Source organism: Gasterosteus aculeatus, chromosome 1 (assembly GCF_964276395.1).
Source record: "Gasterosteus aculeatus chromosome 1, fGasAcu3.hap1.1, whole genome shotgun sequence".
NCBI lineage: Eukaryota > Metazoa > Chordata > Actinopteri > Perciformes > Gasterosteidae > Gasterosteus > Gasterosteus aculeatus.
The window spans coordinates 2,609,990-2,635,463 of NC_135688.1; the positions used below are offsets into that span (position 1 = coordinate 2,609,990).

Below are 25,474 nucleotides of genomic sequence, written 5' to 3' on the forward strand. Positions count from 1 at the left end.
AGATAAATATTGAAATGATACAGTTCCAGCACCGAACGTTTCTCACTGGCTTTGTTTATCCCAAACTACTTTTAATAAGTGTAAAAATAAATACAAAATTCAACAGAGAATCATTTAATTCACTGTAGGCGGAACTCAAACACGCACAGGGCAACGACGCACGACGTCGCGTTGGAGTCCGACCAGTGAACGTGAAAAAAAAAAAAAAAAAAAGAAAGAAAGAAAGGGGAGGAGAGGGTTGGGCTTACTGGCTCGCAACCCACAACTTGGGTTGCGCCTTCACCAGAAACCAGTTTAGAGAAATCCTGGTTGAAGAGAGAGAGAGAGAGAGAGAGAGAGAGAGAGAGAGAGAGAGAGAGAGGAAGGTCTGGTGCATGTCACCGTCTGAGCCGCAAAATAAAGCGCTCTCGCCGTGCGCAGTTTTGGAATACAGCTTTGACTCCGCGGTGCGTCCCGAGGTTCCGCAACGCAATCATTGCCCGCTGCACACCGAGCTCACCAGCGCCCTACACGCGTTTGCGTTTAACTCCTCGTTTTGGACTTTGGGCTTTGTTTTGACGCGCGCAATGATGGCCACTTACCAGAACCCGGAGGATGACGCAATGACCCTGATGATCCACGACAGCAACGCCGCGAAGGAGAAGGAGCGACCCAAAGAGGAGCCGGTGCAGGAGAAGGTCCCGGAGAAAGCGGACCCGTCCCAGAAGCCGCCGTACTCCTACGTCGCCCTCATCGCCATGGCGATCCGGGAGAGCTCCGAGAAGCGGCTCACTCTGTCCGGTATTTACCAGTACATCATCACCAAGTTCCCCTTTTACGAGAAAAACAAAAAGGGTTGGCAGAACAGCATCAGGCACAACCTGAGTCTCAACGAATGCTTCATTAAGGTCCCGCGGGAGGGCGGCGGGGAGAGAAAGGGCAACTACTGGACACTCGACGCGGCCTGCGAGGACATGTTCGAGAAGGGGAACTACAGGAGACGGCGCCGGATGAAGCGGCCGTTCAGACCTCCGCCGACGCACTTCCAGCCGGGCAAGTCGTTGTTCGGGGGAGACGGCTACGGCTACCTGCCCCCGCCCAAGTACCTGCAGTCCAGCTTCATGAACAACTCGTGGTCGCTAGGCCAGCCGCCCGCCCCGATGCCCTACACGTCCTGTCAGATGGGCGGCGGCAACGTGAGTCCGGTGAACGTGAAGGGGCTGTCGGCGCCGCCCTCGTACAACCCTTACTCCCGGGTGCAGAGCATGGCGCTCCCCGGCATGGTGAACTCTTACAACGGCATGGGTCACCATCACCACCCCGCGCACCCCCACCACTCCCAGCAGCTGAGCCCGGCCACGGCGGCCCCGCCTCCGGTCTCCTCCGGCAACGGAGCGGGCCTCCAGTTCGCTTGCTCCCGTCAGCCGGCGGAGCTCTCGATGATGCACTGCTCTTACTGGGAACACGAGACCAAACACTCGGCGCTACACACGAGGATTGATATTTGAAGTTTACCGAAATTGTCTCCGTTTAAAAAAAAAAAAAATTAAAAAAATAATGAGGAGTCTCGAGAGGAAGAAGAGTAAATTCCCGTGATTTCAAAAACAGAACCGAGAGTATTTTTTTTTGTTCTCTGATGGGGACCGTTCTCGACGAGCGTGCGTTGGTCCAGCTGACATCCGTGCGTGCCGATGGAGATTTACGCGCTATCGATGTGGAAAGAGTTTTGCTGGATGGAATCGGGGGGGAGAAAAAAGTCCCCGGGACGCACCGGGTAGCACAACCTCTGGGAGCCATTTCGTGCGCGCCTGCATTAATCTCGGACTGATGGCCGTAGCTCGGCAGTGTTGTCACACGTGTGCCTTTTGATGAAAACGTGCATTTTCACGGGCACGTACATTGCTGACATCGCCGACGCTGTGTCTTTTTTCGCATGCGTAATGATTTCTCTCAGCTTTACGCACGGCTTATCCCGACTGTTGCCAAATGAAACGGGGACATGAAATGACCTAATTATGTCAGTGCTTTTAGTGTGTTATTGAATCAGAGCTCAATTTGGCCCTCTTAACTTGCACTGAGCAAGGCCTGCACGGCGAAACCTCACCTGCTGCGCGAACTCTGTTGGGTTAAAGGGTGAACGTGTGGGGAGAGATCCAGACCGCCAGCAATACAATTCAGGGTTTTCTCATTCAATTCATTGATCCCACGTGTATGATATATATAAGACGCCAGCCAGTGCCAGGTTTTTGTTAATCTTTGTGATTAGTATTATTATTTTTATTTTTTTATAAACGTGATTAGCTTTATTGTCTCATTCATCTTGGGGCCATGTTTCGTTTTAATTAGCACTTTTCATTCTTTTCTAGGTTTGTGAATTTCTTAATAAACTTGTATTTCTTAAAGTAAAAAAGTGGTCATGAAACAATGTTTTTATGCTTTAGGCTGTGATAACCGCTAAGCAGCATCCCACAACCCTGTGAGGGCGATGCATAAAAAAAGTACGTCATTCTTAACTTAATATTCTTTGCAGTTGGTTCCGAACTGCCAAAAAAATCATAATCTCACAGTAATCCATCGTGGAGGGCTTTGATATTTGTCTCTGCATTTATTCTTCTGATAAAGTCCAAACGTCTCCCTTGGAAAAATTATTGTATATATTTAATCAGTAGCTCGTTTATTCCAATTATTGCCACTTTGTTTTATTTCAACTTTGGGATTACATGGAAATACAATTTAGAATTAAAAAAATAACAATAATAACACAAAATTAAGAATAGAAATATAATAATAATAATGATGGATAATAAAGTAGTCTTCTTCCACCACATTAATAATAAGTGTGCATTAGCAGCGACATTGATAATTAGTGTCTGTTTTAGTTATTTTAGTTATTTATTTTAGTTATTTATGTTCTACAAAAGGCTACAAAAACATGCCGTATGCATCATTCATAAATAGGTATTTTTTCTTTAACCGTCCTATATGATCACAAGATGTTTATTTTTTTCTCCAATCAATATTGAACATAAATGGTAATAACTACAACATGAATACGGCTGTGGTCGTCGGGCTCAGTGGTTTAATCGTTTTTTTAACGGCTCACTTTCGCTAAACTTAACTAAAGAAATAACTAAAAACACACATGTCTGACAATTTTATATAACACCTCTTCTTCAATCCAAAGTATTTTGTACTTCTCAATGTAATTGAAGAATTCATTAACGCTACTTTCATAAATACAACAACAAGAAGCAGCAGCGGCAGCACTATTAAAACACTTTCCATATCATGAAGTAATCCGTATTTTAAAGGATTCTTTCTTGAGTTTGAGCGACGCTAAACAGACAATTTTAAAACGTTAAAGCCGGTAACCTGCCGCAAAATAAAACAGATCAGATCAACAGTGAAGAGTAATAAAATCGTCGATGCAGAGCCGTCACCACGTCGCAATAATACAAGGAGACATCACAAACACGCACATGAACACAAATGGACAGATTTGCTGAAATATGGCCGTCAGGAGACGCCTTTAATCCAAAGACAGACCCGACCCGCCGTCTGCTGCTCACTTTTACATATAAGGGCTGCTCTCACAACAATGACACACCGAGTTGATACTGTTTTATTTTATTTTAAGTGTGACCGTTTGTACAGAATATGACTTCATCCAATGCGCCTTTCTTTATTAGATTGGGAGACCAGCGGGGTCTCAGGAGCGCGTCGGCCATGATGCGCCCCAAACACTGACTCATCATCTCTTAAAAACACACACACACACACGTGATGTCAATGGGCCGACGATTTGGAGAAATTGTGGAATATTAATGAGGTTTGCGAACCGTCGTTTCAGAATCCCGTCTTATTTGCTGCAGTGGTATTTTATTTGACACGAAACACCATTTGAAATGTTTCAGTGCGTGTGCGTGTGATACACAAGTCTGCAGAGTTCAAGATTTCCACCCTTTAAAACGGCTCCACTTAAGTCAAGTAAAGGAGTGTGCAGTAAATACTAATAATACGGGGATTTATTCAAAGGGACTGTCGTAGAAAGAAATATCATACACAATCATTTTTGGAATTCAATTTTTTTTTGTGTAGCCCAAAATCACAAATTTGCCCCAGAGGGCTTTACAATGTGTACACATGAGACATCCTCCCGGGACCCTCATCAGGACAGGAACACCCCCCTTAACAAGGAGGAAAAAAGAAGGCTGAGGGGAGGAATCCATTTACAGATCATTATGGATACATTACTTCTAATAATTGTTATTATAATTAAGGGATTTGACAGACATATTTAAGTTCCCAGTTGTTTAAGTGTGTGTGGAGGGGCCGGGGGGCTGTGTGTGTGTGTGTGTGTGTGTGTGTGTGTGTGTGTGTGTGTGTGTGTGTGTGTGTGTGTGTGTGTGTGTGTGTGTGTTTTGCAAGCCATGCTAAGTCGTTTAATACGAAATAAATGATACATTTAAGGGTTATTTTAGAAAAGTTGATGGATATGAACAATAAAATGTCTCTACAATTAAATGAAAAAATATTGTTCCCGACGTGGCCATAATTTAATAATATATTTTCATAATTCAAAGGACGAGGCTCACGATCTTTTAGTTTTCACGGCACATGGCGGCCTGTGTTTTAAAGCGAAATAAGAGATTAAAAGACAGAACCGGTTCAGCCATCACAAGATCGGCGTGCAAACACCGCTGGAATATAAACATCTGGATGAATCCAGGCAAAGAGCCGAGGAGCCCCGCGGCCGTCGGGACGGATCGGCTCGTTCCTCACCAGCCGGCGGGGGAGCAGGAACCCGCCACCGGAGCAGCACCGCGACTCCCGTCCGGTGTGCGGGGGGGGGGGGGGGGGGCAGAAATGTAGCTGTGAACGTCCTCTGCTTCCTCACATTAATGTTTTGTAAACAGCGAGCAGATAAGGGCGCGTTTGAAAGGCAAGTGTGTTCTAAACACTCCTCAGAAATAATAAATAGCAGCGTTTTTACAAGAACGTGTGTTTTCGGAGAGCGTCAGCAGCCGCAAACTACGATAGAGAGACGGGATGCGTCGTGTTAATTCATAAATTTGACGTTTTCTTTTGCATTTTGATAAAAAAAAATAAAAACATGACGTTTAATTAATACATTTACCTTTTCCTTAGTCCCAGCTTGGTAATGCGTTATTCGTGGTGGGAGAATTTGCTTAATTTAATTTGTTTAAACCTAGTTTTTCAGGAGACACGTGAAAATACACAAGTGCGCAGTTTCTCTTTTTTAAAACCTCGGGTCCCCCTTCTCCCGGTAAAAAAAAGGCCTGAAAAAAGTGAACGCGTGGGCCGTGTGAGGCAGCAGGTGTGCAGAGGTCTCGAGTGGGGCCGGTGGGCCGCGAACAATGGGCCCGCATACAGGATGTCCCCGGGGCTGACAGAGATAAGGCCCGCCGGGGGTCACGGCTCCAACGGCCCGCTTCGCAAATGTACGCTGGCGATGAGCACGTGGTTTCTAGGAACTATATTTAACCCTCTATTCAAATATTATTTACTACATACGTCATATTTCAACGACCATAGTTGTTTTTGATTCCTTATTTAAATGCAAACGTTAGGAAGATATATATTGTTTTTAATATACGAGCTTAATAATAGTCATATTTATGGCCATACTGTGACGACTTCAGCTCCTATACACTCCAGATGCAGGAATAAATGCTGCTGTTCATTTCTCGAAGTGGAAATGTGCGTTTCCGCTTTCGTTCGTCTCTTTCCGGCGCGCGCGGGCTGAGCCACCGTGATTGTGTCCTTTGTTGTGCTCTCAGAGATGACAGATTATAACAAACAAGACGAAGGAGGTCAACGCATTGTGGCGCATGGGGACGCTTTGGCCCCTCGCTGCTGCTGCTGCTGCTGCTGCTGCGACGTCGCACAGACCTGAAGACACACGTACGCATGCGCGCACCAGTTGCGCACACCTGGACTCTGCACTGGCCCCTAACGCGCACGCACGCACGCACGCTCGACGGGGTGCCGGCGATGCGACGCGCGGGTTAGTAGGTTTCCCTCCCCCAGGAAGAAGAAAAAAAACGCTCGCACACAATTGAATTCCTGCCACATGTCGCTGATGTTTGAGCTCATCAGTGCGAGCCCATTGAAAAAGGAGAGTCCGGGGGGGGGGCGGGGGTCACCACTGTTTGGTATACATCTGCAGAGATTTGATTCACGGACGGATCCGGCAATTGTTATTATTTTTTCATGTTCCTCTCTCGCATGTTTGTTCTCCCCGCTTGCACAATACGCGCCATTTGCACCCCGCGACTCCAAATAGCGGTGTTTATTTTCAGAGAAGCGTCCTCTGGTGAATCTCCTGCTCGTCTCGGTGATCTACGTGATGTTTTCATCGCGGTCCGCTGATTCCCATCTCGATGACAACGCGCGTGAAACAATAGCCGACAATGCAATAATTCCTTAATATGCCAAAATAGTGACATAATCATTTCTAAATAGGAACTGCGCCGTTTGTTATAGCTGAACCTCTGGTCAACAGTGGGGGGGTCATCAAAATGTCTGGAAGTATAGCAGGACCATAAATACGCACGCACGCACCATCGTCTATTCTAGGTGGAAAAGAAATCATCACGCATGTAGTATTGTTTTATAATCGCTGCAGGGTAAACGGAGGTCAGTGCATGATGATTTCTTTATATAAATATGTTAATGTCCATTTTGCAATTATGATCCCGAAGAAAACACACAATGGAGTAATCAGCATCCTGCAGTGGAAACGGCGGAAGTGACCAGTTTAAGCTTTAAAAAGAAGAAAAGGGAAATGCGATGAAAATGTTTCCTCTTTCCTGATTATGAGCGGCAAATTGCTTTGTCGGGTTTGAAGTGCATGGCAGAGTATTTTTTTTTCTTCCCATTGCTGCGCTGATGGAGTCTATTTATATAAAAAAAAAAAACGCCTTTCCTTTTTCTCGCCCTTTTAAAAAACTTCCGCAGGCTTTTGGAAACAAGAAGCTATTAAGCATAACCTCTCTGTTCACATCCAATCAATCAAAGATGAGGCCGAATTCCCAACGCGGTCATTAAGGAGGGAGGAGGGCAGCACCTGTTCTTGTCATACTGTAAGTTATAAATAATAAACCAGACGAACCGTCTTCTGCAGGATACCGAGAGAGAGAGACTCCGAATCACTGCAGAATCTGTAACAGGAATTTGACCTCCTCCGGATGTGAATGCCAAACACTGAGCTTATTTCACCAACAAAACCACCCCAGCAAACGCCCTCTTATTTACAATGAGGGTTCCTCAAATTTCACAACAGCGCTGCAACCCGATGAGGGTACGAATCACACCCACGGACGTAACGACACATCATTCAATTAGTGTTACGGGATGATTCACTCACACGTGGCCCTCTGTTGTAATAGCCCTCCATCAATTGTGTGCTATTTTATTGGTTGGCGCGCGATGAGGTATTTTATAAAGTAGGCCTCCATTGGCTGGATCGTAGCGAAACAGGAAGTTGACCCCGAGGCCTGACCCCCTCCCCACAAAGCCCCACAAAGTTACAGGTATATTCCTCTCAAGCAATTACATACCTCATGGCAAGGCCTCACAATTAAACAAACGGTGGTATTTTGATATCCATAATCACACGCATTCACATGAGCCGACCCTTTCAAGTTCAACGTGCTTCGCGTTACACGCTCCTCATCTGTGAAGAGATTATTCACAGTGTGGGGTTTGGGGGGGAGGGGGGGCATTTAATCGAATAAGAGGAGCTGTAATGGAAGCATGCTGGACTAAAACGCTGCATTGGGCTGCTCCCTTTGAGCAAATTTCAGACAGTGATAACGCTGTGGGAAAGGGGGGGGGGGCTGCCCACCAGCAGGTCGGAGCTCATGACTTAGCCTTGTGTCTCATGTGGCGTGAGGAGATTGTTTGAGTAGATTGTTTGAATGCAACATTAAAGGAATAAATACGTTTTTGACAGTGTGGTCGTGACCTGGAGCCCCAGTGGGACTCCTCCGGGCCCCTTAAGGTTTCCATGGTGCCCTAACCAGGCGCAGTAGCCAAACAACCCCCACTATCATCTGCCATCGAAAGCAGTCGCATTGGGAATGGCTTTTTCGATTTATTTTTCCAAAGAAGTCCCCCAGATGTACTCACACTAACGGTTATTGTCGGATCTTCACGTGAGATTCCCCCACATAGAAGTGTCCAGTGTGGCTCTCTGCCGCCCCCTGGTGGCGTGAACAAGGCTGCTGCTGTTGTCGACCCGAAATTGAAGATTTTGCAAGAAGTTTATTGGCACAACTATGGCAAAAAGAACCAAAGAATGTCAAACTGATAACTATCAGGTTGACAGAAAATAGATAACTCAGTAAAAAATAAAATAAGCGCCGTTGTTAACTTGTGCTTTTAATCAAAATATGACATATGTGGAAACTGTTGTTGAATTCAATATTTTATAGAGGATATTTTTTAGAGTATATGTGTATTTGTTTTGGTTAACATTATTAAATGGCCTCGTTTGCCCTTCTGTCTGTTCAAAGCAATAGTTAGAAGTAACCATGACAACCAAAAGTATGTTTTGGTACCTATGCGATGTATTAACTCATTCGAACACCAGGGGGCAGGAACGCTCATCCTTTGACGAGAACGTAGCAACCGTAAAAACGCAGGATTATCTCGAAGGCGTTTTTCATGCTTTTATTTTGGTGACCGACTAAAGGGACGTATTAAGAGTAAACGGCCTCGTGCCGTTAGGAGGCTGTAATGGCCTGAATTGTCATTCTGTTTGTGTTCTTAGGAGGCTCAAAAACATTATGTTTCCGGGTGAAACCACTGCTCATCAGGAATCAGGAATCAGGAAACATTTATTTGCCAAAATAACTCATAACTTAAGTGGTATGTTGGTCAATGGAAGAAAGCCGGCTGAACGCGGCACACCTCAGAGAACCAGCAGACCGGAAACGTAGCCTTCACAATAAAGGCCTCACAGTGTACGAGCAGACACTTTTCTATTGAAAATAGGAATAAAGTCAGACCGTTTAATGTTGCTGTGAATCAATGCATATGTAACCGTATGTTATGTTACAAAATATATTATTATTTGCAAAATGTGTAGGTTCTTCCAATCTATGGGTGACTATTTTAGGTGCACTCGTTTCTTTGCGTGATTTGTATTGAAAACTATTACACAACAATATTAAACTAAACTAGAATAGTTGATATCATGTAAATAAAAATACACGGTGGTTTATTTTGAAGAAGAAAAAGCGTTCACTCTCAGACGTCATAAGTAAGGGGCTTTATTCTGAAATCATTAAGCGGAAGTACTACTTTTTCTTCCGTCTCACTGCCGCGGACTTGGCAGCGGGGGCGGAGGGAAACGCAGCAGCAGAGGTGGAAGTGAGTGATTCACCTTCAGTCCACCTGCGAGGTCTGCGGCTCGATCTCCTCCGACGGCTTAACAGCGACATTCGCGTCCCGCGGGTTCGGACGTCCGCCGAGCTGTCACCACAGAGGGGGGGACCTTAAAGGTGAGTTCCCCTGTTTATCTATTTAATCTGATTATTTAATTTATTTTTTTAGCTTCGTACTTTTTGGTGACTTTTTTCCCCCCGGGTGACTGCGTTCGGTCATCTGCCAACTGACGTTGAACGTCGCGTTGCCTCCGCTGCCCGCAACAAGTGGCGACTCCTTAACGCGGTATTTTCTATCGGAACCACATTTCGACGTGACCCTTTTAAGCGATGTCACCTGGTGGGATCGTTCTATCACTTTGTGCCATGCAACAACAACAAAAAAAAAAAACCGTTAAGGCTGGACGGCTTGACATGGGCGACGTTAATTACCACGGTTCTTTTCACGAATATCCATCGCTGTTCCCGACGTAAAGTTTACCGCGGACATTCCAAGGACCCACGTGGAGTTGTTGAGGGTTCACAAATGGTTCCTTGAGCTCCTCGTTCCAGCTGCACACCGAGAACGTGTCGGGTTTTTTTTTTCTTCCTCCGCCGAGTTTGGTGAACTCTGCAGAGTTCCCGGATGACGCTCGTCCGGTAACGGCGGCGTTGCCTTTTTGGGGGATTGGGGGGGTCAAGAGGGGTCCGGGGGGGTGGAAGGAAGGCCGCTAATTGTTTGTTAAACTCAGCCTGAGACTATTTGTTTTTCTTGCTGCTATTTTAGTTTGCGTGTCCTCTAAAACCTCCTGTTCATTACACAACAATCTCATGTCTTCTTATTGTGTCTCCTGAAAAGTCTTCATGGGATCAGTTTGACCTTTTGTTGGTTGACTCTTGTGCTGGGGGGGGGGTCCATGTCCGGAACCACCGATCTATTCACCCAAAAGCAGCCTGGGGGGGTCATTGGTCTGAGCGTTGTCCGCACTGTGTTTTATTGTTGGGAAACCAGTGTAAATAAAGAGGATATGAGACTCTGGCGAGTGATTTCATTTAGTCAGCTTCTTTTCCTGTTTTGTTTTCCTCGCCATGTCCATGTTAACCTTTTTGTGGTGTTTTATTTCTTTTGGGCAAAGAAGTTGGCACGGACTAAAATATCTTTGGGTGACTCGATCCTCCCGATGTTGTGGAACTCGCGCAGATTCATTTAAAAACAGACCCTTCCTGTGACGTGATCTGCGCCCGGTATCCGTGTTTCCAAATGCTGCTGGCGTGCTCGGCCGTTGTCATCAAGTCGTGACCAACAGTCTGTAACCTTACTGTTTGCTATTTGGATTCCCGTTTCAATAGTGGCGTGCACGGACCCCCGGAGCAAATGCAGGTGTGGTGACAGGTGTGTGTGCGAGTGCAATACTGCTTTTGTGGCAAAGTTCCATTTGCTTTATGGGGTTTACTCCATCTGGTCAATTTATCTGTAAACAGCTTCTCAGTTTTCAAGTTGTATACAAAACCTGTGCGGTAAAATTGAATCTGTTTAGTCGATGAAACGATCAAAGCAATTGTTACGGAAAGAGAAAAGCTGTAGAGAAACCGAGGCGTGATACAAACGTACTCGTTGGCGCTGCGAGATGTGATTGTATCCTTAATGGCCGTCCTCTAATCTGTGCTACAGGTATCAGGGTGGAATTTAACGTGCGAGTTGATTGTTTACGAGCCCAAAACACCCAAACACACACAACCTTCGGCATGTTCCAGCTAAATTCCAAACACAGAGCCTCCAAGGAGACAAAAGTAGATCCACAAAAGTTGTTTTTCTTTGTTAGAGATGTGGGTTTTTTTTCCAATCAGGCGGTGGTCCTTCTGGCTGCCCTTTCGTTGGGCGGGTTCTGCTGTCGGGGTCGGGGGGAGGGGGGGGGGGGGGGGGGGGGGGGGGGGGGTAGTGGGTTGCAGGGCGCTGATAAGACGAGCTGACGTCACTCCGCAGTCATCGGCCAACAATGCAGCTATTTACTCCGAGCCGGATTTGGTCCCAAAAGGCCGGCCCGGCCTCTCCCGGGCAACCGGCTTCAAACGAAAGCCGAATTCTAAACGAGGGAAGGAAAAGAGGTTTGAACGACAGCGGAGCGAGGTGAGGTGAGGTCATTTCCCGGGGCAGGTGGCGTTGAGCTACCTGAGGGTGGAGGGAGGGTTGTGTTCGGTCTCGGCGTGATGACGTCACTCCCGGGAGCGGACTCCTTCGGGGTGTTTGGACAGCGACGGCCGTTCTCTTGGCTTTGGCGCCGCTCCAACGACGTTCGGGTTCCAAACGAAACAGCCGGCCGAGCGGTGGAAAAAAACGCAGAGGTTCCACTACTGGAGGCGTCGGCGTGCTCGAGCCCCGTGGGAAGAGCTTTTTGGTTGTCGACCCTTCAAACGCTCCGCACCTTTTTTCCACAATGCCTGCCGGAGGCCCGTTGGGTAGAACTACAGATACAGAGGTAACGGAACAGATGAGTGCTCTGGGTTTGAAGCCAGGTAAAGGATGAGTAAAGGGGGGGCGGGGAGGGTTTAAGAAATTTCTCTGGAGAATAATTGGCTCCATAGTGTCAGAAAGGCTTCATGACGGCTGACGAGTTTCTACAACCCAGTGGTGTTTTTTTGTTGTCTGTGTTTGGAGCGCTGTGTGTGTCATGTTATTCAAACTGTCGTCATCTTCTTTCTCTTCTCTCCCAGTATCACCACACACACACACACACACACACACACACACTTAATCACACTTCCTGCTGTTGTACTTTAACAGTAATCGCCCCTCCACCTCCTTATTACAATGAAAGACTTGCGTAACATCCTCTCTGAGTTGTGTGTGTTCGTTCTCTTAATCTGTGCTAGCCTAGCATGCTAACACCTTTTATTTTTTTTTATTTTTAAAAAAAGTTATTTTTGAGCCCCACTATGCGGCCGGTTGCCGGCCGTTTGGGTTTTCTCTGATTCGACTTCACCTTGCTGGTAGTTGTGGAGCTGCACGCAGGATGAGCAGCGAGAGCTGCTGGAGGCCTCGGCGGCGCTGCAGGCCGGGACCTGCCGAGGAATGCAGGCGGCGGGTGTTGGAGGGCCCGTGGCCCGCGGCGGAGCTACAGCGGCGCGAAGGGGCGTCCGAGCGCTCGCTCTTATCCGTTAACCAGAGACGCGCAGAGAACGCTGCCGTGCAAACGCGCCCGACGCGTTGGGACGCGTTCACCCCCCCCCCCCCCCCCCCCCCCCGCAGTGCACCGTGAGAACCATGTTTGCCGGAAGCTCTCCGGTTTACAAAATGGAAACAACAAAGGAGCGTGTTGGTTCACTGGTGCATGAAGGGAGGCCGACTCCCTCAGTGCCGCGTGGCTCCTTGTGACATATTTCTTATCTCCCGTCCAGGGAATCAAACCCATAAGAAGCAACTATAAATAGTGCTGTATAGAATTAGCGTGCATCTCAACTCCTCTCCTTAATCCACGGCTGCATATTGATAGTGTCTGCATCGAATTTCATGTTGCTTCCTTTCCGATTTTGTTATATGAGACTACATCTCGTCCGCGGGTTTAGTCGTAATGATGCTACTAAGTGTGTTTTCTGTCTGGTCCTCAATCCGATTAAACATTTTTCCATCTATATGAAACGTAATGTCGGGTGTAATTCTGCTTAGTCATGTCATAGCAAAGATTATATCTTTATAATAATAATAATAATAAAGGCATGAGCAGCTTAGTGTTTCAGTGAAGGAGTGACTCCTCAAAAGGCCTCATCCTGTGTGACTGTTACTGCTTACAGTAGACGTGTTCGGCCTCGTTGGCACTTTTTGAATGACAGAAAGAAAAGCTTTGAGTGGTTAATTCAATAATTTCGACTTCCAAGCGAGGTCTGTGATCTCGTCGGTCCTCGTCTCCTCCCAGCTGCTTCAGCGTAGCATCCGCCACGACGGCGCCCTGTGCTGGTGGAGGTCGGCGGGGCTGAGAGGGCCAAAAAAAAAAAGAAGTTGGTGTCATGTCTCCATGGCAACGCCCTCTCACAGCGCAGGTACCCGTGTGCAAAGGTTGCCGACGACCACACGCGCCCTAAACACGAGAAGCGGACGCAGAACAGTAAATTCATTATGTGCTCTGCAAATGAAACCGTACTCACAAAGGATGAGAACACGTGTGTGTGTGTGTGTGTGTGTGTGTGTGTGTGTGTGTGTGTGTGTGAGATGTCATTAAGGCCACATGTCTGGACAGACCATCACTGTCTAACTGTAATACCTTCCCCTTTGTGAATATTTGACATACTGTGTGTGTGTGTGTGTGTGTGTGTGTGTGGACCTTTGCTCAGTCAGACAGCCGGCAGGTAACTTATTTACAGCGCGTCCGTGAAGAGCGCAGACAGTCGCACTTCACCCACCTGAGGCGGCCGCACAATGCGCCTAAAAATAGAGATTGCAGCCAGTGGTAAATAAAAGGAGACGGGGGGTTAAGACTTTACTCACCTCGGACGGCAGTGAAAAGCCGCCTGCGTGTGTCTCAATTGGGGGGGTGATAAACGTCCTACTGTGCCGATGACTGTTTTTTGTGACAGACTTTTTTGTTTCCGGTGCGGCGGCGCGCGGCCCTTCAGACGAGCTGCGTGCGCTCGTGCGTTCCTTTGGCCCGTTGTGACGTCATTGCCTAGATTGTTGTACGCGTTTCCGCAGCCCGCCGGCATCTTGAGCGCCATTTGATTCTGTCTTTAATTGCATCCTGATTTTTGGCTCCCGGAGGCAGAGTCATGAAATCGGGGGGCGGCGGCGGCCCTCCAGGTACTCGGCCTATTATGCGACCCTTCAGGCCCTGACCAAAGGAACAAAAGGATCTCTCTGCTGCCCTTTATGGCCTGACGCTTGTGAGAGCATTAATGATGTTTATGGGACTGGTGGGGGAGTGAAAGCACGGCCCCCCCCTCCACCCCCTGACCGGCTCACGTGACCACTGCAACGAGCCTACAGAGGCCTTCCTGGCAGGCAGAAGGAGAGACTTATTGAGATTGGGCATTCCTCGCATTCCTGTAGCAGAGGATGGGTGGAGGGGGGAGGAGGCAGGGGAGGAAGGGAGTGAGTGTTTATGCGGGAGCGGAGAAAGTCACCATAACGATGACCGTGACAACAACTTTGTTTTTAATTTGTTGGACGTTAAAGTTATTGAGACGGTAGATTGTGATCTGTTGTGACGCTCAGCAGACGTCTCGTGTGATCTTTGCCTCGTGCTTGAACAGAAGAATACTGTAGTTGGACTTCATGCTCACAGAAGCAGCCTCATGTTGAGCAATAAACCCAAACTTCAGGGTTCTGAGAAATCCATCCAGAGATCTGCTGGGGGACGTCACAGTCCTTCTTCTTTTCTTTTTTTTTACAACCTCTTATCAATTCACAGATTTGGTTATTGGCCCAATAAGCCCACTGCTGTTGGCCTGCAGCTGTTCCCAGATCAGGCAGAGCTAACTTTGGGGTATGCCCCCCCAGCAAGAAACGTCATCTCTGAACAGTGAATCCACACGTCCACAGTGAATGCTCTTTCTGTTGTTTTCTCAAATTTCACCCAGAATCACACACTCATGTGATGCTTTGAGCCCCGTGCAGTCGGGTTGGCGAGTTAAACATTGACTCTCTGCCTGAGGTTTCGTCGCCGTGCGACTCGCTGCGCTTCCTGGAGGCCGATCGGCCCGCCGCGTTCTGGGAGATCTCGAGGATTTCTTATTCTTATCGCCGCCCTTTTGGAAAATGCATTCTTCATGTAAAACCCTCCGACCACCACGGTGGTTCTTGTGTGTCACTTTGTGTCGCTCCCTGATTGAGCATCGTAACCACTGGGGGGGGAAAACAGGAAGTGAACTGGCCTCTCCGTGTGCATTGCCAACCATTAACGTGCCGTGGTCATTTTTTTTTGAGTGGGGGGGGGTTCTGTTTATTCGTTTACCGTATCGCTCGGTTCACATCTTGGTTTCCATGGCGATGGCTCTTTGATGCCGCTGGTGGGGGCCCCTGTGGTCGCCCCGGGGCGCATGCCGAGGCCGGGGTCCTTGTTTTTGAAAAATTAGTGGATTTTAGGTCTTTAGAACCCAAAAACGACCCACAGCAAATGTTTCACTAAATGTGCAGTTTATGTTCTGACTTTATTTTGTATAAAACTGTGGAAAAACCCACGATGGCATCTGATTTTTATCACACGACCAGGATACAAACTCATCCTCCAGCCAAATCCTTGTAAAACATGCTAATTGTTTGGTAGATATACTTTACCCACAGGCCAAACAACAACAAATACAACTATTGATCCAAGAACAGTCTCACAGGACAATAAAAAAACAGCCATTTAATTTGACATTCATTTGAATGAATAGATGATCACAATGAGCGGTGATTTATTTTCAGTTTATAAACTTGTATCAATCTGCTGGTCAATTTAAATCCAGCTGTTATTGCTGCATTCAAGCTTATAATAAAGTTCACACTTTACATTACATTACATTACATGTCATTTAGCTGACGCTTTTATCCAAAGCGACGTACAATAAGTGCATTCAACCATAGGGTACAAACTCAGGAGAACAAGAAACAAGAAAGTGCAATTTCCTCAAATAAGCGAATTTACAATTTGCTATAGATGAGTGACGTCACAAGTACAATTTAAGTGCTGCAATTTGTTAGTCTTTAGTCGAGGTAGAGTCTGAAGAGGTGTGTCTTTAGTTTGCGGCGGAAGATGTGAAGGCTCTCTGCGGTCCTGATGTCTTCAGAGAGCGCGTTCCACCATTTCGGCGCAAGGACAGCGAAGAGTCGAGACCTAGTCGAGTGTTTTGCTCTCAGTGAGGGAGGGACGAGTAGTTTTGCAGATGCAGAGCGGAGAGTGCGGGTTGGGATGTAGGGTTTGACCATGTCCTGGATGTAAGCTGGACCCGATCCATTCACAGCATGGTACGTGAGCACCAGTGTTTTGAACTGGATGCGGGCGGCCACCGGTAGCCAGTGAAGAGAGCGGAGGAGTGGAGTAGTGTGGGAGAATTTCGGAAGGTTGAAGACCAGTCGAGCTGCTGCATTCTGAATGAGCTGCAGAGGTCGAATGGCGGTGGCAGGGAGACCTGCCAGGAGGGAGTTGCAGTAGTCCAGGCGGGAGATGACAAGAGCCTGAATCAGTACCTGCGCTGCCTTCTGAGTGAGAAGGGGACGTATTCTCCTGATGTTGTAGAGCGTGTATCTACAGGATCGCGTTGTCGCAGTGATGTTGGGAGTCAGGGAGAGTTGGTTGTCGAGTGTGACGCCGAGGTTCTTAGCAGTCGAAGTGGGCGTTAGCACAGAGTTTCCAAAGTTGACTGTCAGGTCCTGGGTAAGCGAATCATTTCCGGGAAAGAGAAGTAGTTCAGTCTTGTCGGGGTTGATTTTCAGATGGTGGGCGGACATCCACTGAGAGATGTCAGTTAGACAGGCAGAGATCCGAGCCGCCACCTGGGTGTCCGAGCGAGGGAAGGAGAGAATTAGTTGGGTGTCATCGGCATAGCTGTGGTAGGAGAAGCCATGCGAGCGAATGACAGCGCCAAGAGAGTTGGTGTAAAGCGAAAACAGGAGGGGACCCAGCACGGAACCCTGAGGAACTCCAGTAGTAAGAGGACACGGTTCCGACACAGATCCTCGCCAGGTTACCCGGTAGGTGCGGCCATCGAGGTAGGACGAGAGAAGGGAGAGAGCAGAGCCTGTGACACCAAGTTCTTGAAGGGAGGAAATAAGGATCTGGTGGTTGACCGTGTCAAATGCAGCAGAGAGGTCCAGAAGGATGAGGACAGAGGAGAGAGAGGCGGCTCTAGCAGTGTGGAGTTGCTCAGAGACAGCAAGGAGAGCAGTCTCTGTAGAGTGGCCTGCCTTGAAACCTGACTGGTGGGGGTCAAGGAGGTTGTTACAGTGGAGATAAGAGGAGAGTTGATTAAAGATAGCACGTTCAAGGGTTTTGGACAAGAAGGGAAGAAGAGAGACCGGTCTGTAGTTGTTTTCTTCAGAAGGGTTGAGGGTGGGTTTCTTCAGGAGAGGGTTGACTCTTGCCTCCTTCAGAGAATTGGGAAAACAGCCAGATAACAGAGCGTTGTTGATGAGAAAGGTAAGGAACGGAAGAAGGTCAGGTGCGATAGATTGTAGAAGATGTGATGGAATGGGGTCAAGAGGGCAGGTGGTCGGACGGGCAGAGGTTACTAGGGTAAGAATTTGGTTAGGAGAGAGGGCGGTGAAAGAGGGAAGTGAGGGCGAAAGAGGTGAGGTCGGTGGGACGCGAGAAGTAGGTGGTGGGTTTGAGAAGGAGGAGCGTATGTCAGCTATTTTCTTGGTGAAGTAGTTGACAAAGTCTCCCGGAAGAAGGGTGGAGGGGGGAGGAGGGGTAGGGGGTTCGAGGAGATTGGAGAAGATCGAGAAGAGTTTTTTGGGGTTAGAGAATGAGGATTCGATTTTGGACTGGTAGAAAGAGCTTTTGGCAGCAGAGATAGAGGCAGAGAACGAGGAGAGGAGAGATTGAAATTCAAGCAGGTCGTCAGGTCGTTTATATTTACGCCATCTCCTTTCCGACGCTCGCATGGTGGCTCTCATGGCACGGACCGGTTGAGACAGCCACGGAGCCGGAGGGGATTTGCCAGTCCGTCGTGTCGTAAGAGGGCAGAGAGAGTCTAGAGAGGAGGAAAGAGATGAGAGGAGAGTCTCTGCAGCAGCGTTCGGATGCAAGAGTGAGAAGGAGTCAGTTGAAGGGAGAGCTGATAGAACAGAGGATGCCAGCGAGGAGGGAGAGAGGGAGCGAATATTGCGACGAGCCGGTATAGAGTTAGTCAATGAAGGAGGTTTGTTAGTTATAGAGAGTGGAAGGGAGTAAGAGATGAAGAAGTGATCAGACACATGAAGTGGAGTTACAGAGAGGTTAGTGGTAGAGCAGTTTCTAGTAAAGATGTAGTCAAGGTGATTGCCGGCTTTGTGAGTAGGAGGAGAGGGAGTGAGTGACAGAGCGAAGGAAGAAAGTAGGTGTACGAGGTCAGATGACTTCTCTGTCTGGATGTTGAAGTCACCCAGGAGGATGACCGGAGGACCATTTTCGGGGAAATTAGACAGGAGAATGTCCAATTCTTCCAAAAAATGACCTAAGGAGCCTGGCGGACGGTAGAGGACAATGATGGTTAATTGTACCGGGTGAGTGATTGTTACAGCATGGAATTCAAAGGACAATGGGGTGGATGGTGGTAGAGGGTAGAGAGAAAAGCTCCATTTGGGTGAAATGAGTAGACCTGTGCCACCACCCCTACCAGTGGGCCTGGGAGTGTGGCTGAAGGAGAAGGCGGAGGAGAGAGCGGCTGGGGTGGATGTGTTCTCGGGTGTGATCCAGGTCTCGGTCAGAGCGAGGAAGTCGAGTGACTGCTGGATAGCAAAGCCGGAGATGAAGTCAGCCTTGCGAGTCGCTGACTGGCAGTTCCAGAGACCTCCTGTGACGAGGTGCTGGACGTGTGAGGAGCGGGTGGGATAGGAGAGAGAGGAGAGGTTACGATAGAGAGCAGATCTAGCCCGAGGCCTGTAGTATCTGCGGGAAGAGATTCGAACAGGCACGGGTGAAGGGGTCAAACACATTATTAAAAATAGCAGAAGAAGGCGCCGCATTCAGCCGCCCCGAAGACTGCCACGAAAGACTCCTTTGTCTTTGTTCTGCTCGTCTTCGTCCTGCGAGGATAAGATAACGCTGAAGCTAACGCTTCCTACGATTTCTAGTTAAATACTCCCTCGTTAGTGGAAGTCGGCTGCGGCTGCGCTGGCCGCTCCCCCGTCGTTTAGGAGACAAAAGGTCGATTGGCCTCGACAGAAACTCCTCAAAATGCAAAGCACCAATAGCTTGACACCCTAATCAGTGAACAAACACCATGTGGTCTTTTGACAAAATGAGAGTTTAAGGATACAAGTCTTATTTGCTTCAGAAAACAAGGCAAAACAGACTTAGATCAGGTCAAAACCTAGCAGAGTTAGGAGGGCACACTGGCAGTTAACTTAATAGTAGAATCTAGAACACAAACTGGCACTAAAAGACTGAAAGAGCTTGAGCAAACTAGCAACCAAGATTACTTCAAACAAAGAGAACTGGTCGTGAGACGACAAAAAACTAAAGCAAATCAGCAATCACATTAACTTAAGACACTAGAATCAACAGCAAATTTAGCAGACTAGCTTGGTTTAAAGAAAGAGATACTTAGTCCGATTTCAGGTCGCCTGGATGTCTGGTGGCCTTGACACTTGAGTTCAACATTGTGTTTGTTTCACCTACACAAATATTATTGCGTTAATCATTAAAACAACGAAGTGTACACATTGACAGACATTGTTCTTCCTAAACACAGCGAATGTATTCTGCTGCCTCATAGCGCTCACATTTCTGAGACGAGGACTTTCCCTCCATTGCGACGGGAGGTTGCAGGGAAGTTCACCTCAGATCGTATCGGAGTCTTTCTATAAAAATACTCTCTCGCCCAGACTCTCGTCGTTGTGATTTTGATATTTTCTTTCTTGCCTCCACCCGATCAGACGCCGTGTCTTCAGTCGGCCTTTTGGTCCGCTGCTCGCTGGTTCAGAGTGGAAAGGGAACTGATTCTGAGGGTGTAGTTGTTAAGAAAAGGAGGCCTCCGGGTGTGGGGGGGGGGGGGGGGTCAGGTCGGTGGTCAGACGGGGCGCACCGCACCTCCTGCTGTCTCACTTCACGAATGAAGTCTCTCACTCGGACTGCTTCACACACACACGCGTCAGTTAAACAATACTTCCCCCCCCCCCCCCCCCCCCCCCCCCCCCCCGTCCTCTCCACCCAACGGTTGTCTTATCGTGTCCTCTCGTCCATCAGATGCAGAGTCACAGCCGCTATCCAGACACCCGAGGAGCAAGGAGCAGAGGCCCAGGAAATAAGCCGCTTTAGGACTGTGTGTGTGTGTGTGTGTGTGTGTGTGTGTGTGTGTGTGTGTGTGTGTGTGTGTGTGTGTGTGTGTGTGTGTGTGTGTGTGTGTGTGTGTGTGTGTGTGTGTGTGTGTGTGTGTGTGTGTGTGTGTGTGTGTGTGTTAATTGGTCCTTTTCTATTTTTGTCATTGAACTGAAACAACCCTTTAGTTCGTTTGATCCACAGACAACTAATCGGATTTAATCAGAAGAAATACATTTTCACGTTTTCTCGTGTGGTTACAAACAGACTACGTTTGTTGGACGGGCTTTGGCTCGTTTTTTTTTTTTTGCCATTTGCTTTATTTATTTCGGACACTTTACCGTTGCACTCCCTCCCCATGCCTGCATTCGTCGGGAGAGACACCGGACGCTCTGATCTCCATTTTTATTTCCTGCTCCTCTTCGCCACGCCGGCATGTGGTCAAACCAGCGGCGCCTTCTCGCCGATGTCCACGAGTAACGATCAACGGGATCGTTACTCGTGGTCTTCCCCCTTTCAGACGCTGCTGCTGCACGCGATCGCCGCGAAGCGCTTCGGCCTCGTTAGCCGCTTCTCGTCTCACGAGACGAGCGAGCGACATTTTCTAAGCAATGACCTCTGGATTGCGTGGAAACCCTTTTTCTGACACAATCCCAGGAAGCCCGGCCCTCGGGTTCTGCGAGGCGCGTTGTTTGGGGCGCCGTTAACCCTGTGGCACTGACCTTCGCCGGCCCGCCGTTGTTTCATTGCTGGACGACAATAGAACGAACGCCGCCACAGTCGAGTAGTGAGAGACGCGGCCCGACGACGGGAAGGTCACCGCTTGTGCGCGCCATTTATTTATTGTGGATAACATCGGCTCGTGTCTGATATTAATAGTAGAGCAGACTGTGTGTCATTCAGTGCCAATGTGTGGCCGTTTGTCTGTGGAGGAGATAAATGGCGGTTTGGCCAGATGCTGGGAAACTAATGAGAAGTCAGCTGTGTGTGTGTGTGTGTGTGTGTGGTGTGTGTGTGTGTGTGTGTGTGTGGCGTCCCTGCTGCAGTGGCTCAGTGTTATTTTTCTGTGTGTGAGATTCGCTTTCAAAGCGAATGAGTCTTTTTGAAGCGTCTCGTTTGAGTTGTGCTTCTGTGACTTTAAACGAGCTCTCGATCAGCTGCTTGACCCGTTTCGTTTTCATCACTTTATTTTGTAAATGATGAAGTGGTTGTCTTTGTGGTGGTGAATGGATGAAGGGCCTCAACGTAGAAGAGTAGCTGAAGAGGGTCGTCTCACTGGTGTTGTTGTTGTTGGGGGGCGGCGGCGGCACTGAAAGTGAGTGATACCAATGACCTTTATTTCCTGCGTGGTTAGACTTTCTTCTTATTCCATTGTTAATTTATTTGCTGTATTGGGGGGCAGGGGGGGGCACCTGGCTCACCTCTAGTTAAAGCTGTAACCACTCATTCGTGTTGTCACGTTTCTATAATGTGGGTTTGGGAAACGGTCCGTTTCAAACCCACATTACGTTTCCCACAGGACGACGGTTCTTGTTTTCAATGCAAACAACGTTGACCTTTTCACTCGCTGATGCTAATTGTTCCCGCTCTGTCAGCTTCCGGGGGAAAACTTCCTCTGTCTTAAAAAAAGAAGAGATGTGTCAAATGGAACAAGGGCTCGTCCTTGTGTCTCACAGAGAAGCTGTTAGTGCACCGACCTGCACACGGTGGGGAAACAGGGAGGCAGCCGATTGCGTATCATTTAAAGCGGATCTTCCGGTAATTTGCCTTTTACATTTGGTTTCCTGTTCCATGGAATCAGATTGGCACGGCCTACTTTGCATTGACGTGACGTGTAAGTCAGTGTGTTTACATGATGGTATAATTGGAATCTTTGCTTAGTCGGACTATGCCATAAATCGAATCATGTCATAACCGATACGTGGCGCTCTTTTCATTACAACTAGTTGTGATACAGCCATTTCCGCTTGACCGCTTCACCCCTACCAACAACAACCACATCAACATTACGAGAAAGGGGGCGAGCGGAGAGCAAGGTGAAGCTCTACTATTTGTGCATGATGTTAAAAGGAGTACGCTGACTGAAGGTGTGAGGAAGCAACAGGTCTCATTCCGCAACAGTAAATCATGTGCGTGTTTATAGCCGGGGCCCAGCACCATGTGACCTTGTTGCCCCCCCTGAGTGTGTTTACTGTGTTGGTTTGTGAGGCAAAGCTGGAGAGAGAGAGAGGGGGGGGCGGTTTGGGTTGACGGGTGCAAGGGCAACACAAGGGCGTGTTTGTGCAGGGCACGGGACTGTCCTCGCTGACACGCACGCCAAAAAACAAAAACCGAACAGAGGCTTATTGTGGGCGCCACACACACACACACACACACACTGTATCGCACGTCTTCTCGTCCATCTCTCTCTCTCATTCTGTCTGTTTTTTCCTCCGTTATTTTCTACTACACGTTTCTTTTCACATACTTTACTGGTGTTTTTAACCCATCGTTCTCACGTGCTTCTTTTCTTTCATTCCCTGTGGGGGGTGGAGGTGGGTGGAGGGTGGGGCTGGTTGTGCCTCCAGACTGACTCATAATCCGTCGTCATTATGGAGACTTATTTGCGTAGTAATTGGCGTATCAAATTACTGGAGAATTATCCTCAGCGCCGTCACGATTCCTCGCGTTTGGCGGTACGCTAATTGATATTCTTTTTAAGAAACCGGGTTGGTTGCCATGGACGCCGGCACCGCGTTCTTCTTCTCATGATCACCATGTGACGTCCTCTCCTCCTTCAGGTAACAGAACCTCCATTGAGGGGCTCTGCTGCTGCTCCTGAGGTGTAATCACGCCGCCACCTGCTGCTTCATCACGTGACGGCGTACGGAATGTGCTGTAGGCGTCACCTTGCATGTGGTCTATCTTGACCTTTAACCTCTGAGGGGTCTCGAGCGCCTTGGGCGGGGCATACACTGGCCTCGGTTTGGTTATTCTTTCCGACAATCACTAACTTGAGTTTGGCTGTTTCTCTCGCACCATCAAATGAGCGTGAAGCGCGAATATTTCCGTCCGATCGCCCGACGCCAGCTGACATTGTACGCCGGGATTTTTTTCCTTTGGAATTCTGGAAAACTACTGACTTTTGGAGCAGTGGTGACTTTTTGGAACAAGCAAAATTCATTAAGCCTGTTTGATTTGTTTTGTTTGTTTTCTTGATGCATCCAAACTTAACCTCATTTCCATCAGCACCTGAACCCGTGTTTGTGTGTGTGTGTGTGTTCGTGTTCCTTGGTGACACACACACACACTCTGCTCCTGCAGAATGCACGTCAGTTCGTTCCAGGCAGGTTCCAACCGATGCAGCCTTTTTTTCTGTGGAAGTGGAACTTGTGAGTTCATGTTCTCGACTCGAGTACGGTGTGCAAATACGCTCGGCGTGAAAGAGGTTCCCGGCCGTTGCCAGGCAACTGATTTCACAAAGAAAATGTTTGCCTTCTTCTCAAAGGCGTTTATTTTATTATTATTTTTATCTCAATGCACCGGCGTTGGCTGCTCCTCCCCCCCCCGGCTGCTGTGACATAACCGAGGTCCGAACATGCTGAGGCTTTGAACGGATCCGTAGGAGGGAGTTTACTGACGTACTTCCATCTGTTCAATGTGCTGGAATATGAAACCATGAACGTCGTTCTGAGTGGCCGTGTTGATCTGCGCGGCAGAGTCATTTCGGCACATTTCCATTCAGACTCTGCAGCCATGTCGGTTGTATTAACTGCACAACCATTAGTGAGTTTTGTTTTGGAATCACCCAGCAGGCCTTTGTGTGCAGGGAAAGTCCGTCGCGCCTCCTGACGGCACGTTAAACCTCCCGACGTCCCGATGCAGACTCGCTCTGTCACAGCCTACGTCACGGACGGAGGCGCTTTGGTTCGGTGGCACAGCTGTTTCCTCGCCTGTGATGTGACAATCGGCAACGCGTGTGATGTGACGAGTGTCACGGTGGATTAACTGAGGAGCCTTTGGGACTTCGATCCCGGGGGGGGGCGATGCAGAGACGACGTTTTTGGACTCGCGCAGCACAACAGCAAAATAAAGTCTCGGCGGCACACAGTCTGTTGAGCCAGTAGAATGCAGATGACTGACATGCCGGGGAGATGATGAGCAACGGAACCAGGGACGTTCCTGAAGAGAAGGCGGGGTGTAGAGGCGAGGGGACGGGACGCCGCCGGGGAGACGCAGCTTCCCGCACCGGTGCTGCACATTTGACACCGGGACATATTTATTTACTCGCCATCAAAAACGGTTTTGTCTTCACTCTTTTGAAGACTGCGGGATCGATGCCCACGTTTGGCGTCTTGCGCTCAGGTGCACGTCGCACACTCGGTCCTACTGTGTCTGACGTCTCTTCAGTTGTGACTGACCCGGTTCTACTGTCACGAACAAATCCTGAGTCAGAGTGCGTGCGTGTGTGCACAAATACGAGCCACGCTGAGACACTTGATCCTTTCCTAATCCGCTCGGTAAGATCACGTGACCTTTGATTCAGCAGCTGAGCCTCTGAGCGTTCCTCTTCTTTTCATGAATGACAGGTGGGGACTTTTACGCCGGTCTTTGTTTGTCACTCACTTCCTGTCTGGTGTCATTGCTTCCTGTCTGCAAAGTGGCCATGTGCCTGTGTGTCACTGGACGAGGGGGGGTGGGTGGGTGGGGTTGGTATGATGGAGCGCTGTTAGCTGTCTGGATGTGGTTGACTCACACAAACATCACACACACTCCCACTCTATCACTTTATCTGTGCTTCCTCTGAGACTGTGCGCATGGAGGCGATTTGTTCAGAGTCGACTGTTTCCCGCAGGAAAAGTCTACTTCACTGGATCTCAGAGGAGGATATCGTAGTTTTTTAAAAGTTTCACATTGCCATATGTTGCTATTCCCGTTTGTTGAAATCCCTTCGCTCCACATCGTGTTATTTTTAGATTAGTTTAGTTTCCTCAGAATGAATCCATCAGCTAAACCTGAGGAAAGGATCTTGCTTATTAAAAGATTCCCTTTGCTCTGCGCGATCGTCACAAACGGGTCTTTCTGAACTGGAGAAAACGTCTCTCAGATCGTCGTGTTTTACAGCCCTGCTTTGCTGTCAGAGTGTAATTCCGGGTGCCGCTCGGTAGCGTCTGGCCTCGTCGCCGCGGTTGG

General features: G+C 48.4%; 2 protein-coding genes across 3 annotated transcripts in view; both read left to right on the plus strand.

Moving 5' to 3' along the window:
- Window positions 1-250: 250 nt before the first annotated feature.
- Window positions 251-2,389, plus strand: foxl2a (forkhead box L2a). Its single transcript, XM_040191291.2, has one exon. It carries the CDS (start codon window positions 375-377, stop codon window positions 1,485-1,487), a length of 1,113 nt encoding a protein of 370 aa, XP_040047225.2. The 5' UTR covers window positions 251-374; the 3' UTR covers window positions 1,488-2,389.
- Window positions 2,390-9,319: 6,930 nt separating this feature from the next.
- pik3cb (phosphatidylinositol-4,5-bisphosphate 3-kinase, catalytic subunit beta) overlaps window positions 9,320-25,474 on the plus strand; it is a 33,666-nt gene continuing 17,511 nt past the window's right edge. For both annotated transcript variants that reach the window (XR_013468467.1, XM_078107342.1), the window contains exon 1: window positions 9,320-9,509. The gene's annotated coding sequence lies outside the window, so the exon portion shown is untranslated. The remainder of the gene's footprint in view (window positions 9,510-25,474) is intronic.

Bases quoted from the DNA above. Each gene is read 5' to 3' on its own strand.
- foxl2a (XM_040191291.2), top strand. From the start codon at position 375: ATGTCACCGTCTGAGCCGCAAAATAAAGCGCTCTCGCCGTGCGCAGTT.